General features: G+C 39.1%; 1 protein-coding gene across 1 annotated transcript in view; it reads right to left on the bottom strand.

The window, feature by feature from the left end:
• The window catches only part of CAMSAP2 (calmodulin regulated spectrin associated protein family member 2), a 71,924-nt gene that overhangs the window by 14,034 nt on the left and 39,696 nt on the right, over window positions 1-18,194 (bottom strand). Inside the window, exons 5-10 of the mRNA XM_087719193.1 lie at window positions 16,892-16,924; window positions 15,270-15,411; window positions 12,163-12,302; window positions 4,186-4,279; window positions 3,009-3,102; window positions 1,469-1,554 (exon numbers count right to left, since the gene is read on the bottom strand). Coding sequence (XP_087575319.1) covers window positions 1,469-1,554; window positions 3,009-3,102; window positions 4,186-4,279; window positions 12,163-12,302; window positions 15,270-15,411; window positions 16,892-16,924 — 589 coding nt within the window. The remainder of the gene's footprint in view (window positions 1-1,468; window positions 1,555-3,008; window positions 3,103-4,185; window positions 4,280-12,162; window positions 12,303-15,269; window positions 15,412-16,891; window positions 16,925-18,194) is intronic.

Genomic DNA, 18,194 nt, shown 5'->3' with positions numbered 1-18,194 from the left:
CCATTCACCTCTTCTCCAGTCCCGCTTCACTCTTTTCATAAACCACCACTTTTCTACCCTACTAAGAGGCTTCAGGGTCTGTTTTCCCCCAGAATCCACAACTGTACGAAGAGTGATCATACATAGAAGCATTCTCCCCCTCAATGACTGCACTCTAAACCCAGATGTGTAGGGCTGGGGTGTTGTCATTTTCGATAATGATTTGAATGGTCTAGAATTGCATACTGAACTGGGTATCCCACTAGGAATGGGAAAGCAGATTCTACTTTAGCCATAAAATTATTGGAATGACTCTGGGCCAATTAAGGCCTATAACCTAACATTTCTTTGGACGATAACTGAGAGTGGTCGAGAGGTGGTCATCTGCACCCCCTCTTTTTTTAAAGGAAAATAAATAAAAAATAAAACATAATTTTAATACAGATAGTCCTTGACTCACTACAGTTCATTTAGTGCAGTGTTTCTCAACCTTGGCGACTTTAAGTCCTGTGGACTTCAACTCCCAGAATTCCCCAGCCAGCTATGCTGGCTGGGGGATTCTGGGAGTTGAAGTCCACAGGACTTAAAGTCGCCAAGGTTGAGAAACACTGATTTAGTGACTATTCAAAGTTAACAACCGCCATGAAAAGAGTGACTTATGACCCTTTTTCACACTCCCGACTGCTGCAGCATTGCCCCAGGGCCACGTGATCAAAATTGAGATGCTTGGCAACTGGTCCATATTTATGACGGTTGCGGTGCCCTGTGGGTGACAAGATCATTTTCTGCGACCTTCTGGCAAGCAAAGTCAATGGGGAAGCCAGACTCACAGAGCCAAGGTGGCGCAGTGGTTAAATGCAGCACTGCAGGCTACTGCTAGATCAGCAGTTCAGCGGTTCAAATCCCACCGGCTCAGGGTTGACTCAGCCTTCCATCCTTCCGAGGTGGGTAAAATGAGGACCCAGATTGTTGTTGGGGGCAATATGCTGACTCTCTGTAAACCGCTTAGAGAGGGCTGAAAGCCCTATGAAGCGGTATATAAGTCTACTGCTATTGCTATTGCTATTAACAACCGTGTCACTAACCTAACACCTGCAAGTGATTCACTTAACAACTGTGGCAAAAAAAAAAAGATTGTAAAATTTGGCAAAATTCACTTAAATGTTTCACTGGGCAACAGAAATTTTGGGGTCCCTTGCGTTTGTATGTCTAGGCCTGCCTGTAATTCTAAGTCAGTGTTTCTCAATCTTGGCAACTTGAAGATGTCCGGACTTCAACTCCCAGAATTCCCCAGCCAGCTGGGGAATTCTGGGAGTTGAAGTCCAGACATCTTCAAGTTGCCAAGGTTGAGAAACACTGTTCTAAGTCATGCGTTGCAGTGTTTCATGAAGACTACTTGTGATTCTAAGAAAACAGTCTCTTTTGATGGATAAGGAAATAGCAGAACATGAATAGCCTAAAATCCAGTCACTCAGTTACATGTCGGTACCTGGCAGTGATGAGTAGGGCTGTTGCTGTGTGTGCCTTGGAGGAGGAGGAATCTGATGAGATGGTATGAAAGTTGAAGTCCCCACACTGAAAAAAAAAATGAGAAAACCCACCACTTGTTAGTTTTCTGTTTGGGTGTCTTCACTTCTGACTGTCACTTGAAAAACAGTCCAGAGCAGTGTCAAAAAGCAATCTTGTACCATTTATTTATTTATTCTTCTTCCGTATACAAGGCTTCAATTGCAACTAATTATAGAAAACATATACTCCACTTGAATCACAAAAATAAAAACACGAGGCAACATCATAAATCATTAGTACTGCCCAGCTAGAAAAACCCTATTCAAAACTAGAAAGGGACAATATCAATTTCAATGCTCCAATGTCCTTCTTAATGAATAATAAATCAGGAGGATTCCTTTTCCTTATTAAAACAAATCAGTGTAATCTTTGCCCCCTGATAAAGCATAATAGCATTGTTATGTTAATCTATATGAGCATTTTGTTTAATTCAATGCAGATCATTTTCTGATCATATAGAACCATCACACCTAAGAAATCTGTTATCTTCACTACAATAGCACATACTCTTCAAATACCGCCTATGTTGCAAATATTATGGCATTTTAAGCCTTTTCTATGTATTAATGGTTTCTATATTATACGATATTTCAATTAATACTCACATTATTTATAGGATATCCCTCACTTTTAAGCTTTGTAAGGCTTAGAGACAGTCCCTGGCCTACTGTTACACATGAATTGTAAAATGAAGTGGCTACTTGAATGTAGGCTTAATAATTCTAATTAGCATATCACTTGGCTTCCTAGATAAATTATAAAGTAGGATGGATAGAAATATAGTTTCAGATTCTTATAAACCCAGGCTAACTTTTTGTGAGACGTGAAAAACTATTAAATATGATATGTGGTAGGACTGATCTTCTTTTGCATCTCGGACAACAATTTGGTTCCAAAAATATATATAAAATTCTACTGATGATAAAATATAAACCCATCAGATACTCAACAAGCTTTTCGTATTCTAGAAGGAACACTATCGATTTCAGCTAGAATAAATTCTGTAGAATAACTAATCAGCATTGGAATGACACTGAAATTCAATAAATCACTAGTTTTGAAAGTGAAACCTTGGATGTAGTTTAGAAGCTTAATAAAATATTATTTATAAGACAGCAGCACATCAGTTCCTAGATGATATAGCCATCTTCTGTCCTGACATCTTAATGATTGATACACCATACATCCTATGGCATATGCATTTACATGTTATCTCCTTAACCTGTTGAGGAGAGGACACTAGCATTTTGCATATCTTTAATTCTGGCACCTTCACTTTTTTTTGTAACATACAAAGGCCTTCTCCACATCAATGAGAGAGCATGGCAAGATTCATTGCCTTTTCTACGATACTCCAAAGAGCAAAGCATATACAGTATTTTGCACAGTTCATTGAGAGAAGGGAAAAGGAAAATAAGGGAAGAAAAAAGATTGAGAGATATGCTCAACAGAGCTGATACCTGGTTATCAGATCAGAATCATGCAAAACACCTGGGTAACTTCTCTGATTGGCATTTGTAGGAGGAACAGAAGACGCTTCCATTGGAGATTCAGCTGCACAGAAGATAAATATTTCACACATTTAAAGTTGTAGAAATGATGACATAGATCAGTGTTTCTCAACCTTGGCAACTTGAAGATGTCCGGACTTCAACTCCCAGAATTCCCCAGCCAGCGAATGCTGGCTGGGGAATTCTGGGAGTTGAAGTCCGGACATCTTCAAGTTGCCAAGGTTGAGAAACACTGACATAGATAAAAATTCAATTGGTCCCAGTATATACCTGTTAGGTACCTCATCTCATTTAGCTGCCTATCTCACTTTGTTATCAATTACGTTTAGGAGCTGATGAAAACATTGAAGTGAGATTGGCAACCTTTTTTTCAACTGGGAGCTCTCTATTAAACCATTAATGCAAAATTTGCTCCACATTACAAGTTAACTTGCTGGGCCAAGTACTCCTCCTCAGTCCAAGTCAGGATTAGGTTCTATAATGAGAGGAAATACAACTCCTTGTTCCATCATGGATTGACAGCTTAATTGTGTGAACTGAAGGAATGCAGTTCACAAACAAGCAAATCCTGAAACCAAGCAGGATATATGCTAGAAACAACAACAGGGTTCTTTGAATGCTCTTACTTGAAGTTCTACTTTAGTAAGCAAAAAGGACATAATATAAATCATAGGGCGGTACAGAGATCTGGATACAAAGGGACATCATTGTCCCTTAAAGCACTGAGGTTGCACAAGCCAAGACATGATGAGATGCACAAGTAAACTCACGAAGCTTTCTCGACTGAGTTACATTATTGTTATACATAAACTATTACTGTCCGCCTTGGTAGTATTCCTGCTTTAATTCATGCAAAGCCTTCTTGACCCCTTAAAAAAAAGACAAGAACGTGTGTAGGCGCCAGGATTCAACCTGGAATCTTCTGCTTGAAGAACGCATGATCTACCACGGAACCTCTTGTTGTTTGTCATAAAATAAAAGCAGGGCTTCAATAAGTTATATTCCTAGACCTTGAACAGTGTAGGCTTCTATAATTCACCACTTCAGAAACACCGTATGTTCCATGTTAAACAACAGAAGCTGATCAGAAGATCACAGAAACTAAAAGAAAAAGAAAAAAAATCACCTTGTGGATGACCTACAGCTCGGGGCTGGACGAATGATGGCTTCACCACTTCAAACCACCAGAACAGTTCTGCCATGAACACTAAATAGTTACTCTGTAAATAAAAGATACTGGTGTTAATATGTAAGTTCCGAAGAAAAGAATTCATGGAGTCTAGGCTCTCCACCATTATAACCTTGGAGTAAAAAGGATTGGATATTCGACGCGATAACTACAATGGCAAACTTTAAATCAGAAATAAACCATCTGCTACCATTCGGATTATTTTAGAGCACTGTTTCTCAGACTCAACAAACTTTCAGATGTTGATGGACTTCAACTCCCAGAATTCCCCAGCCAACACAAGATTTCCTTAATCCCCTACTGGGTGAAGTTAATGAGAGCTGAAGTTCAAAGCATCTGAAGTGCAGCACGTTGTATAACCTTCAGTTAAACCTATTAACAGAACAGAAGAAGGGAACAACAAGAAATGTCAGTTATTTGCACACATTGGCAATGATGAAGCTGTTTAATACAGAATCCTCATAATCCTTAACTTAATCTGTAATTATCCAGGCATTTCTTCCTGATAACCAGAGTTCTGGACTGGGCAACGGTTTTAATCGAAAGAGCAACAACACTAAGCGAATGATGGGATCAGTTTTGTTGCAAAGTCTGAAATCCAGGGTCAGATTTTCCAAAGGGAAAAAAGAATTGCTGAAGGAAAAACCCATCCAAAATTAATTTCTTGTTCACATGAACTTATGGAAGTTTGCCTTCGTCGAAAACACACTATTTAAATTATCTATCAATTGATTCCCCTTTGTTGTATCAGGAATGCAGAGATTTTGAAAGCCATTATATCAGTGTTTCTCAACCTTGGCAACTTGAAGATGTCTGGACTTCAACTCCCAGAATTCCCCAGCCAGCATTCGCTGGCTGGGGAATTCTGGGAGTTGAAGTCCGGACATCTTCAAGTTGCCAAGGTTGAGAAACACTGCATTATATACTATTTGCTCACTTGTTTTGAACCTTGAATCACAGCCAAGGTTTAAGGTTATCCTCAACATACATTTGGATGAAATAATTCAAACCTTTTTACAAACACTTCTCTGCTCTTCAATAAAGCAGCCTGACTTTTTACAGGCTTTTCCGGTGGGCCTAAAAAGAATAGTAACGGAAAAAGAATCAAGAATCAACCGCTGTATATTTTATCAAGTTTCTGGAAAAGCCTGAAAGATCAGCTGTTCTACTGAGCAGCATAAAGATGTTCTGATCATGTTGAGTTGGAAGCAATTCTGAATCGTTTTTGAAACATATGTGGTCCTGCAGAATAACTTCTGATTATGACTTTTATCACCCAGATAAAAAGTAGAGCAAAACATCACTTGGCAAGTATCACATGAATCTGTCAGGTTAAGCTAACCCCTCTCTCCCTCTCCCTCTCCCTCTTCTCTACTTGTGCATACAATTCAGAGCTGTTTTGTAAAGGCAAAAGCAGAGTGGAAATCAGTTAGAAGGCAGCAGACTGAGAAAACACTACGGAAGAATTAAATGCATCTATAAGTGATCCTCACTTAACAGCCACTCATACAGTAACAATTTGAAATTATGATGTTGCTGAACAAGTGGTACTTATGACCAGTCCTTGAAATTCTGGCTGTCACAGCATTCCTACAATCACATGAACACACGATCATAAACATTTTGCAATTATGATGTTATGGCCTCCCACAATCAGGTGAGTTGATTAGCAACCTTATTTGCTGGCTTTCCTACAAGTAATGTCAATGGGGAAGCTAACGAGGTTGCAAATGATGTGATGTCATCCTTAACGAAAGCACAAGATTTACTTAACTGCAACCGGCAGTGCCACTGCTAAGCATTGTGGTCATGTGACATCATACTTTATGACTGTGACACTTAGCGACAGAAATCGCATTCTTCACCAAGGACTATCACACAAAGTCCCTGTAAATCTTGCATATTCTTCTTAACAGGACATTTTGCCTCATTCTTTTATTGCATATTAAGTCCTGTCGCCGGGACGCTTCAGTGGCATTTCCTAGAAGATCCTTTTGAGTAAACTTGTCTAGATCACTCATTAACCCACATTAACAAAACTAATGGTATCAGTACTGAGATAGTAACCAGACCAAATTTTGTGCAAGAACCATTACTAAAAATCCGAATGCAAGAGGAGAGATCACTCCCCAATTTATATATCCAAAATATTCATATTTTTCAAACCACATGAAACTGTAAGTTTCTGTAAAGTTTCAGACAGAACTCTCCTTCCACTTATGGCATTAGATTAATGTTTGCTGTAGGTGCTAGACATGATGATGATGATTGTTTAATAATTAGTATTATTTTCCTGAGTTTATACACATCACCCCAGGATAAAAAAAAAAATCCCACATACAGACTCATATAAATGAACAGAACCATAACCATAAGCCCTCTGGAACGATCTCCCCGTGGAGATCCGGACCCTCACTACCCTCCCGGCCTTCTGCAAAGCCGTTAAGTCCTGGCTGCTCCAGCAGGCCGGGGGGGCTCTCGAAATATCCAGCCCCTCGGAAATTGTGACTGTTGTATATTTTAATATGTTGTCTTGTGTATTATCCCCTTCCCTTGTTTTATTGTAAGCCGCCCGGAGTCCTTCAGGAGTAGGCGGCATACAAGCTCAATAAAACGAAACAAAACGAAACAAATAACACCTATCCTACCATTCCCTTACAGGATAAACAATGCCAATCAAAACACAGAAAGGAAATAAGAAATAGTAAAAAATTAAAGTCACAAATAAGGAAGAAAAGCATTCGCTGGCTGGGGAATTCTGGGAGTTGAAGTCCGGACATCTTCAAGTTGTCAAGGTTGAGAAACACTGGCTTAGCTCTTCCATTCATAACTAATTTTATATTTTCATTTCCATGCTAGTATCCAACAACTCCACTCAACAAGATCAGACCATTTTTATTGAGATATATTGTACATCTTCCCCTTTCTCCTAATTTCACAGACCCACACCGTTATCTATTTTCTTTTATTTCATCCATTGTTTCACTGTACTTTACTCCTACATTTCCAGCTGCAATCTTCCATATTTCATGCTTGTCACCACATGGCCTCATAGATATTCACCCACCCCCTCACCATTGCACCACAGTTTTGGTTACATGCTTCTTCATACTAACTCAGAGACCAGGGGTGGGTTCCTGCCAGTTCTAACCTCTTCTATAGATGATGGTTCCACAAATCTACTGTGCCGTTTAGAACCGGTTCCAGCTCCCTCCCCCCCATCCGTCCGCACATCATCAAGATGAAGAGCGAGAGGAGGAATTCTGGGAGTTGAAGTCCACAAGTCTTAAAGCTGTCAAGTTTGAACACCACTGGGGGTTTTTCCCCCTAAAGGTTAGGGGTGCAAGGGTCTTGTAACCTGACAGCTTTAAGACTTGCATGCTTCAAATGCCAGAGTTTGTGAGCCAACATTTTAGTTGCTAAGTAAGAGCGTTGTTAAGTGAGTTTCACCACATTTTAAAAGTTGGCCACACCCACCCAGTCACATGGCCGGCAAGCCACTCCCACAAAGCAGGCCACACCTACAGAAGAGGTTCTAAAATTTTTTTACCACTGTCAGAGAAGCTATAGACTAGGTTACCAATCATAGTTGTACTTGTGTCACATACAGCAGTCCATCAAAAATGGATGGACAATACTGGCAAGTTTTGGCAAATTTTGGCTAATCTGTTACAAACACAAATAAGCCAGGTTTTATCCAATCATGTTCAAGGTATCTATGCAGACTAGGCTCTCTAATCAAGAGATTACCTTCCAAGCCACATATTTTTGCCTGCATTGAGAGCCGAGGTGGTGCAGTGGTTAGGGTGCAGTACTGCAGGCCATTTCAGCTGACTGTTATCTGCAGTTCAGCGGTTCAAATCTCACCGGCTCAAGGTTGACTCAGCCTTCCATCCTTCCGAGGTGGGTAAAATGAGGACCCGGATTGTTAGGGGGCAATATGCTGACTCTGTAAACCGCTTAGAGAGGGCTGAAAGGCCTATGAAGCGGTATATAAGTCTAACTGCTATTGCTATCCCAGCAATTTGAGAATACACGTATGTCTTAACACACATTCAAGGACTCCTACGATAATAACCTGATAATTACCCATATTGTTCAACACTGAAAAAAATCATTGGCTTAGCTCTGATAATTCTATATAGGACTTAATAAGCCAAATTCTAAGAATTCTTTATAGGACTTAATAAGCTAAATTCTAAATGAGGCCTTTGCTCAGACTTATTTATTCGTGTTTATCTTTGTGACCTAACAGAATACTGCATAGGAGTTTCAGATTTACTAATGCCAATGTTCATATAGTGTTATGCTTTAATGTTGTAATGGGGGGTTTGCTGGAGAAACCACAATGGCCTGGTTTGCACATAATGACAAGCTGCAATGTGTGCATTCATTCATCGTAATGTCGAAAATAAACCATATTATGGTTTACTGTAATTGTGAACCCAGTCAGTGTTTTCCATTTCATCCAATTTAGGGGAGGGGGGAAATCCCCCAGCTTCCTGGTATCTTAAACCAGTGTTTCTCAACCTTGGCAACTTGAAGATGTCCGGACTTCAACTCCCAGAATTCCCCAGCCAGCATTCGCATTCGCTGGCTGGGGAATTCTGGGAGTTGAAGTCCGGACATCTTCAAGTTGCCAAGGTTGAGAAACACTGTCTTAAACCAACTTCAAATTAACGCTTAGGAGCCCAGTATATTCCAAAACTGATAACGATGACTTCCAATTCAAGTAAAAGAAACCCGTGATCAAGGACTTCCTAATTTAGTAATAGTTTTTATCAAGGGAGAAACAAAAAGAGGAAAGGATGGCTAAGCAGCAACACGATCATTCACATGCGGTGAGTGTCTCCTTTAGCTGAAAACAAGCATCTAGTTGCCATAGTTATCAACCTTCAAATAGCATTGGAAGAGGAAAAAAATGCACCGCCTTTATATTCAGCACAATATCGAAAGGGAATGGAAACATCATGAAATTTTACCATTCAAGGGGGGAAAAAAGGATCATTACGGTTTTTTTTCTTTGCTAAAAATGCATTATATTGAACATGTTTTATTTATATAATAGGCAAAGACTCCAACTATTGTTTAGTGTTATCCAAGATGCTTGCATAAATCCAATATAACCTCTAATTTGTTTATAGAGATATCATATTGAAAACCATTTATTTTAAAAGCAGCTTGTGATGTAAGGATGGGGGGTTGGAGGCAGTGGTGGGTTTCAAAAGTTTTTGGAACCTACTCTGTGGGTGTGGCCTCCTTTGTGGGAGTGGCTTGCTGGCCATGTGACCTGGTGGGAGTGGCTTGCCGGCCATGTGTTTTCTTTCTTTCTTTCTTTCTTTCTTTCTTTCTTTCTTTCTTTCTTTCTTTCTTTCTTTCTTTCTTTCTTTCTCTCTTTCTTCTTTCTTTCTTTCTCTCTTTCTTCTTTCTTTCTTTCTCTCTCTTTCCTTCCTTTTGTCTCTCTGTCCCTTTTTTCTTTCATCTCTCTCTCACTCATTTTCTTTCTTTTTTCTTTCTTTCTTTCTTCCTTTCTTTCTCTTTCTCTCTCTCGCTCTCTGTCAGTCTGTGTGTGTGTCTATGTTTGTGTAGCAGTGGTGGGTTTCAAAAAAGTTTGGGACCTCCTCTGTAGGTGTGGCCTGCTTTCCGGGTCCACTGGTGGAACCTCTTCTAACCGGTTCAGTAGATTTGGCGAACCGGTTCTACCGAATAGGTGCGAACAGGTAGGAATTTGAAACCCACCACTGGTCCTTGGATATGATTATTCTACACTATCATGCCCCTATTTATAAAACTCAGGGCCTCTGTGAAAGGTAAGGATGACTACTGCGTTTGTGGTGCAATCAGAACATCGCGTGTGTTGAAGTTGTTTTAACGCAAACCAAAGATGCCTTTTAAAAAACAAGTTTACATCCTATTCTTATGGGTGCCAGGGCTGTGTGAGAGGTAATTTAAGGTGGTTCTGACAAGTGTCGTCGGCATCTTCATATCCGGTCACATGGGTGGCAAGCCACTCCCATCCGGTCACATGGGCGGCAAGCCACTCCCACAAAGGAGGCCACACCCACAGAGTAGGTTCAAACAAGTTTTGAAACCCACCACTGACGTTCATATACATGTCATTTTCATTTCAAGGGTCAACGAAGTCATGGTTATTCTTTTATTTCCAAGAGGGAAAAACGATCTATGTGGATACTTTAACGGACAACACTATGGGCCTGAGGTTTTCTTTGTCTGCCCTAAAATATCACAAGGGCAGCCCAACATCTGGATTTTCTTTCCTACAGATACTTTTTGTTGTTGTTGCAGATACATTTGAGACATCATTTTCACAGCTCAACCAAGATGGGAATGAATGGGAATCCTTTGAGAGATATACCTTTCAAGAGAAGGCTTGCCATGCGATCTTTTTTCCTACAAAACCAATTTGGCATTGCAATCATTTGTTATCTTTAAGAAAGCACTGACACAAGGTGTAACATGGAAGCAACTTTAGCATTAATTTGGAGAAAAAATGGTAATCTTTTAAAAGTCTACAGGTGTGGCTGTTTTGTCTAAGTGTTGAGTGAAGCGTGATGACTGGAACTGACATAATTCTGGCTGACTGGCTTTTTAGTAGAGAGGATTTTGAACAGGGCTCTTTCAACATTAATATTTTAGAGGAAGATGAATTCAGGTTATTATGCGAGGCATGTGTCACAAAGAAGAGTTGGAAAATTATCAGTTGCTTCCTCCATTTGCAAGTAATTAACCCTCAATAAATGAGCATGGCATACTTTATAGTATATATAAAGTCATATTTATATCCTAACATTAATTACATTTAGAGAAAATCAAGTTCATTTATCAAGATACATTAGGCAGGATTTAGCTGTATTTTTATATTTCATTTACCGTACATGTATACCATACATTTCGCTTAAATTAAATCACTTTTCATAGCATATTGCTTTATTTTTAATTTGGCAATTTAAACATCTCATACGCCTTCACTATAGTAAGCTAACATGATAATATCTATTAGTTCAAATGTGCAAGTCTAAGGAAATATTAACAGTGGTGAAATTTCAACCAGGCCAGAAAAGATCTTTACTTTTTAATCTGAAAGTCTCACAAAATAATTTATACAACAGTAAATGGCAGAGACACTCCACCCTCAAGCAGAGATTAAACAGATAGACATTATTTTCTTTATTCAGAAAATAAGCCCAAACTCTGTGTGTAATAGTTCACTGAGACACAGTTCCCAGGAAAGGTACATCAGATTTAATCTTATTTAACTTAACTTAACCTTAGTTAAAGAGATTAAGCATCTTTTTGGAATGGAAATCTAAAGGCTATTAAAACGCATGACTGCAAATAGACAAGTCCATTCCAGAAGTATTTGTTATTTCCAATCACCTTGATACAATTATAGTGTTGCCTTCAATTAAACAGAAAACTCCTTTTTTCAATTCATGAAAAAGAAAACTTATTAGAAAAAGAGGTGAGATGCAAATAGACCCCACTGTTAGTTCCAGTCATGGTGTCTGAATAATTTTTCCTCCCCCCCCCCTTTGAAAAGAAAGTGGGCAAATTGGTACTTTTGAAGACTTAGCATAATTCCAGATTGTATGTTTAAGTTTTGATAGCAAACCATAAGTTTTGATAAACAAAATTAATTCGCTTCCGTTAAAACACTGAGAAAATGTATTCCGTATTCACAAATATTGAAAGATAATTGATTCAATGCAGGAGAAAGCAGAGTTGGTATAGGAATGAAAATTTATGCAATTAATAAATCACTGTTGGAAAATAAATTAAAATATAGATTATATGGTTTAATTATGGAAGAGCAACGGAAAGCAGTAGGAGCACCTGGGTGCATTTACACAGCTCTGGAGAGAATAAACCAACTACTACAGCCATCGTGTTTACCTTTACTGAAGATGCAGCATACAACATATCTTCCAGTGCAAAATGGCAACATTGGTTTAAGTATTCCTGACAAAATTCCTGGATCAATTGCAGATTGTACAAACTGTCAGCCAGCGACATGGTTTCCTTCAAACAGATATCTATATATGATGGAGAGGGAGAAAAACGACAGTGGCTCTACAATTCCCAATATTCAGAAACAAATTGAAAACCAGAATTCATTTCTAATATGCTATATACTATAGTACAGTGGTTCCCAAACTTGGCAACTTTAAGACTTGTGGACTTCAACTCCCAGAATTCTCCAGCCAGCAGAACTTCAACTCCCAGAATTCTGGGAGTTGAAGTCCACAAGTCTTAAAGTTGCCAAGTTTGGGAACCACTGTACTATAGGATGTTACCTAGTTTGGGTGATGAAACTTGAGAGACCGCCTACTGCCAATTACCTCCACACGACCTATTAGATCTCCCCGGTTAGGCCTCCTCCGAGTCCCATCTGCCGGTCAATGTCGACTGGCAACTACGCGGAGGAGCCCCTTCTCGGTGGCAGCTCCGACCCTGTGGAACGATCTCCCCGTGGAAATTTGTACCCTCACCACCCTCCAGACCTTCCGCACAGCCCTCAAAACCTGGCTATCCCGTCAGGCCTGGGGTTAAGACTACAATCCGCCCGAATAGTATGAATGTTGTGTTTTAATTATGTATTTGTCTTATATGTTAAAAGTTTGTCTCCCCCCCCCTTTTTAAGTTGTAAGCCGCCCTGAGTCCCCCCAGGGAAAAGGGCGGCATATAAATAAACTTTAAATCTAAATCTAAATGAAACGTTTGCCAAGGACTCCTCATGTAGGGTTTTATTCACAGCAAAGCCAATTCACAGTCAGCTAAACTCCTTTAAACTATTGATTTTGTAAACAATGGAACTACTAGACGCAGAAAATAAAGCAATGGACTTGTATTTTGTTGAATTATACTTTTGGACTTTTTGCTGCCTTCAAGTCAGCTTTTGAGTCCTGGTGACTGCCTGGACAAGAGTTTTAAAACTTCTTGGCAAAGTTTTCAAAGTGGTTTGCCACTGCCTCCTGCTTCTTCTTAGGGCTGAGAGAAAGGGACGGGTTGAAGGTCCCCAAATTTAAGATGAAATTAAAGATGAAATTAAAACTCAAAAGTCTCCCAGTTTATAGCCTGTGCCTTAACTACACCAAACCAGCTCGGTAGACATTAATAGATATCAATACTTTGAAATGACGACATCTAATACTAAAAACATACTTCACAAATCAAGACACAAAAACACCATGTGCTTTTCAATTCACTTTCACTTCTTAGTAAATAAATAGTTTAAACCTGAAAGGGGGATACTTTTCTACGGCTTGACCAACCATTAGGGTAGTGTTTCTCAACCTTGGCGACTTTAAGTCCTGTGGACTTCAACCCTCAGAATTCTATGCTGGCTGGGGGGTTCTGGGAGTTGAAGTCCACAGGACTTAAAGTCGCCAAGGTTGAGAAACACTGCATTAGGATTGAGTGCATTTAAAAAGGGATTCTAAACTAATAGCAAAATCTGGTTTGAAGTCAATTTGCAAGGGCAGTTAGAATTTAGAATTTAGAATTTTATTAACATTTATAGGCCGCCCTTTTCCCTGAGAGGACTCAGGGCGGCTCACATAAAATCAGGAGGGGGAATACAAACAATGACATAGACACATATAAGTAAAATAATGAGCAACATTCATTCATCATTCGGGAGGGGCGGCTATCTTTGTCCCCAGGCCTGACGGGCTAGCCAGGTCTTAAGGGCTATGCGGAAGGCCTGGATGGTGGTGAGAGTACGAATCTCCACGGGGAGCTCGTTCCAAAGGGTCGGAGCAACTACTGAAAAGGCCCTCCTCCTTGTAGTTGCCAGCCGGCACTGTTAATCATAATCCTTGATTCCTATTAATTTGTTTACATGCCTCTGTGAAAGCAAGAACAAGTGAGTGGTGTACTTGGCCCTGTGCAACCATTCACATGTTAATTTCATTAAATTGCTGACTTTTGACCAGCGGAAACCTACTTAGTAGTAATTATTTACTGCTAAGCAACCAAATTGCCTTTTTCCCATTCATCTTCTCTATGAGATAGTGAAGAGGCAATCAGCTTTATTTCTATAATTGTACTTTTTGGGGGGAGGGAGGGGTTTACTTACGTACAGATTTTAAACTGCTATTAATAAAAATAACCTTTATTAATCATGCTTACAGTTCATTTGTTTCTCTCATAGTTGAAGAAAAATATAAAACTGGGATTAATTTAGAACAGCAATAATCATGCTGAAGGAATGGCAAAGGCACTGGGAGGGGGGGGGGCTATAAGCCAGAGACTTATGAAAAGTCTGTTGCCATTCTGTTAAGGAATTATTTATTGTCACACCCAAATAAAAGTCAATTTTTAAAATATATCTGGTAATTTCAAATATTAGTTTATTAAACATGCTGCCACAATAAAAATCTCGCAGAAAAAAAAGTTAAATGTGAATTTTATTTAAATTGAGAGTTAAACTTTCAGTTGAACCGCACTGGTTTGGTGAGGACACCTATTCCTATTCCGGCCCTATGGAACGATCTACCCCCAGAGATCCGGACCCCCCCCCCACTCTCTCGGCCTTCCGAAAGTCTACTAAGACCTGGCTATTCCGGCAGGCCTGGGGCTGTTGACCTCATGAATGAGGTCCTGTCCTGTCTAGATTGAGTGCATGATGTGTCTTTTTTAACCTGCTTCTCTTTTCTATTTTTAATCTTTTATTTTTTTAAAGATGTATGTCTGTAAGCCGCCCGGAGTCCTTCGGGATTGGGAGGCATATAAATTCATTAAACTTTGAACTTCCCAACCTCATAAAACCTCAGTTCATTAAACTGGGAATTTTTATACCAAAGCCAAACAAGGATAGCACAAATATTCTGGTTTGAAATTAAAGCATGATTCTGTTATGCCTGAGCCGATGAACTCTGGCTTAATATCAATGAACAAATTGGGAAAATAAGTAAAGATTCAGTTAAAATATTATTAAAATAATAATCAGGCTAGTTTAAGGTCTGATTAACAGGCTAATTGTAATCAAGCAGACTTACCCTCTAATCTAACAATCTCTGGGCAGTAAAAATGAATCAGAGCAGCTAACGCACATCCATCTCTGCCATCTTTCAGCAGATTTTCCACCAAGGGAACACAAGGCAGCTGCTTAAGCAGAGTCTGTTCCTTCCGGTATCGAGCCTGTCGTATAAAAAGAAGAAAACCATCCAGGAACATTGGTACAAAGAGTGATATGCTGGAAACTCTTAAACTAAATAGCTACCAAAAAAAACAAATCCAATTTTTTTCAAACCACACCTCATTTTCGTAATTTATGTAGATTTAAACAGTTCCATTCGGCAGCGTTGCAGTCTTTAATCAAGTTTCTCTAACACCAACACAATCTTTCTAGGCCATTAATATTCATACTTAAGGAGTTAAGAGATCAACAGAATCAACAGAGCAACAGAAATGAGCAATGGCATATAAAACGGGGCAGGTTACGATTAGGCTCACACAGAATATCTCTGTCACCAGTCCCCAAAAACTCATTTAAGGATATATTTCATTCCCATTTATTTCATATTATGTCTTCCAATTTTTTTCCAAAACACTCAAGATGCATATGGACAGGGTTCCGATTCCAAGCAGGGCGCAGAGAGGCTGGTTGGCCACCAGGAGGCACCTGAGCCTTGGACCAGTGGGGAGGAGACAAGGGAGTATGATCCGACGTCAGCAGTGAGTTGTTCCTGGATGCCCGGCACCGAAGAGCCAATAGGCATAAGGAACAGTTGCACAGTTACAGGAGGTAATTGCACTCAGCTGGTGGTCATTAGGCTCCTCTCCAGACTATAAAAGGACAGCTTGTGCACACGCCCCTTTTGCAGAAGTCAATGCAGGAACCAATGTGGGAGAACATTATGGTGAGCTTGGCAGGCTGGATTGCTGCCCAAGCTTGTCTGTGCCGGTTTGCTGCCAAGGACCTGTCTGTCTGTTAATTAAATGCCGTAACGTATCTTTGGCTCAGAGTGTGTGTTGGTGTGGGACGAGGGGGGTCAGAACACTATGCTATATGTGTCTCAATGTGTATATGGGTATCCCATAAACACACACCAAAATAACCCAGAATTTCATCTTTTATAACAACTACTTTCTGTTTCTGACACGTTAGAACAATTTATCCTCCCTCCAAAAATTTCCCCTCCCTAGTAAAATAAATCTGTCGAATGTGTAGATTTCTTCATTTTCAAAATTGATAGTATAAACCAAAATAAAATGAGCTTACATCTCCTGCCAAGCTTGTTTGGAAGTAAAAAAATTTATTGTAGAAAATTATGTGTTTAAATATAATAAATGAGCAATTGTAACAATATATCATATCATCCTTCCTCCCCTCCCCCCCCTCTTGCATTGTAAGTCATTTACTCCTTACTCCTGAAAATTGTGAAATGGACCCTGGGGTGGTATTTGTTCAGCTGGGGCCAGGTGGGTGATGGGACCAACAGAGTATCTTACATTATAGCCGCTATCTCCTTTGGAGGTGTGTGCGTCTTACTTAAAAGGCATTGAGTAGGGAAAAGAGGCAGACATGAAAAGCATGTTTGGGCTATCATTACATTGGCAAAGCAACTGATACAACATTAAGCTAATGAATCGAAATAAAGCAACATGGCAAACTTACAGGAACCAGTTTCCAAAACCACTTGGAAGGAGACTTCAAGGAAAGCATCAGGGAAAAAGCAACAGGCAAAGAAGAAGATGAACACGTTGGCTTAATTTAGCAATTCCACCATTACATTTTCTTTAAGCCATTTTCAGATGCACGAAAAATTAATTATACTTAATTGTCTTGAAAGACGCATTCATTTATTACAAAGAGCACTGCTAAATGTACCCATGTGAAAATAATACATTGCTATTTCTCACTTCAGCCCACAGCAGCAGAAAAAGTCTCATTCGGAGATGAATTGATGAATACACGTAAATAGTACCTTTTTATCTCAAGAAAGTTATGGTAATTTCTAATCCATTATTCCAATCAAATAAACAATTTACTCTTCAAATGAGTTGTAACTTTAGAACATTTTGATTCTACATTTTTCCATGAAGAATGAAAAGTACATCTTTACACCACTTCTGATCATGAAAAACAAATCTTGTTCAGTTTTTAATGATAAACTCATTCACTCTTAATAGGTTATAAAATGAATAACCTAAAACTTGTTATGGACTGATGAATCTTGCACCAGTATTTTGGTAATGAATAAAAGAAGAAAATGATATTACAGTAGTAACCCCTTAAAACTGGCCTCCTGCTAAGCAGAGAAGAGGGGCCTGTTCTGGACGGTGGTTTGGTGTTAAGAGCCAGCTTGTAGCTGTGGACTATGTCTTATGGGATTGCGGTTCTACTATGAGACTCTCTTTATTTAACAATGATTAATTTATGATATCAAAGGCTACTCTGGAGGCTTTGCCATTTTACCATTTGCTGTGGATCTATTAGTATTCACTAGTGTTTACATCGTTTACCATGAGATGTTATTGGTTCGAACTGTTATGTCCTACCACAAACATTTTAACGGTTTTAATTTGTGGGGAGGGGGTAATTTTCCATGAGTCTAAACAGATTTGGCACCATACGAGCTCAATAAAGAAATAATAAATTAAATATAATGCTATTAAGACATTTCACAAGCATTACCTCACAATCCCTGATGCAAATCCATACAATTATTGTTCTGTATGGACCATAATATCTATCTATCTATCTATCTATCTATCTATCTATCTATCTATCATCTATCTATCTATCTATCTATCTATCTATCTATCTATCTATCTATCATCTATCTATCATCTATCTATCTATCTTCTATCTAACCTCTATCTATCTATCTATCTATCTATCTATCTATCTATCTATCAATCAATCTATCCATCATCTATCTATCTATCTATCTATCTATCTATCTATCTATCTATCT

This window comes from Thamnophis sirtalis, unplaced genomic scaffold, assembly GCF_051295495.1.
Source record: "Thamnophis sirtalis isolate CommonGarterSnake01/CBP01778 unplaced genomic scaffold, rThaSir2_p1.2 scaffold_7, whole genome shotgun sequence".
Taxonomy (NCBI): Eukaryota; Metazoa; Chordata; class Lepidosauria; order Squamata; family Natricidae; genus Thamnophis; species Thamnophis sirtalis.
The sequence above is the reverse complement of the archived record's forward strand: the minus strand, read 5'-3'. Positions and strand labels throughout refer to the sequence as shown.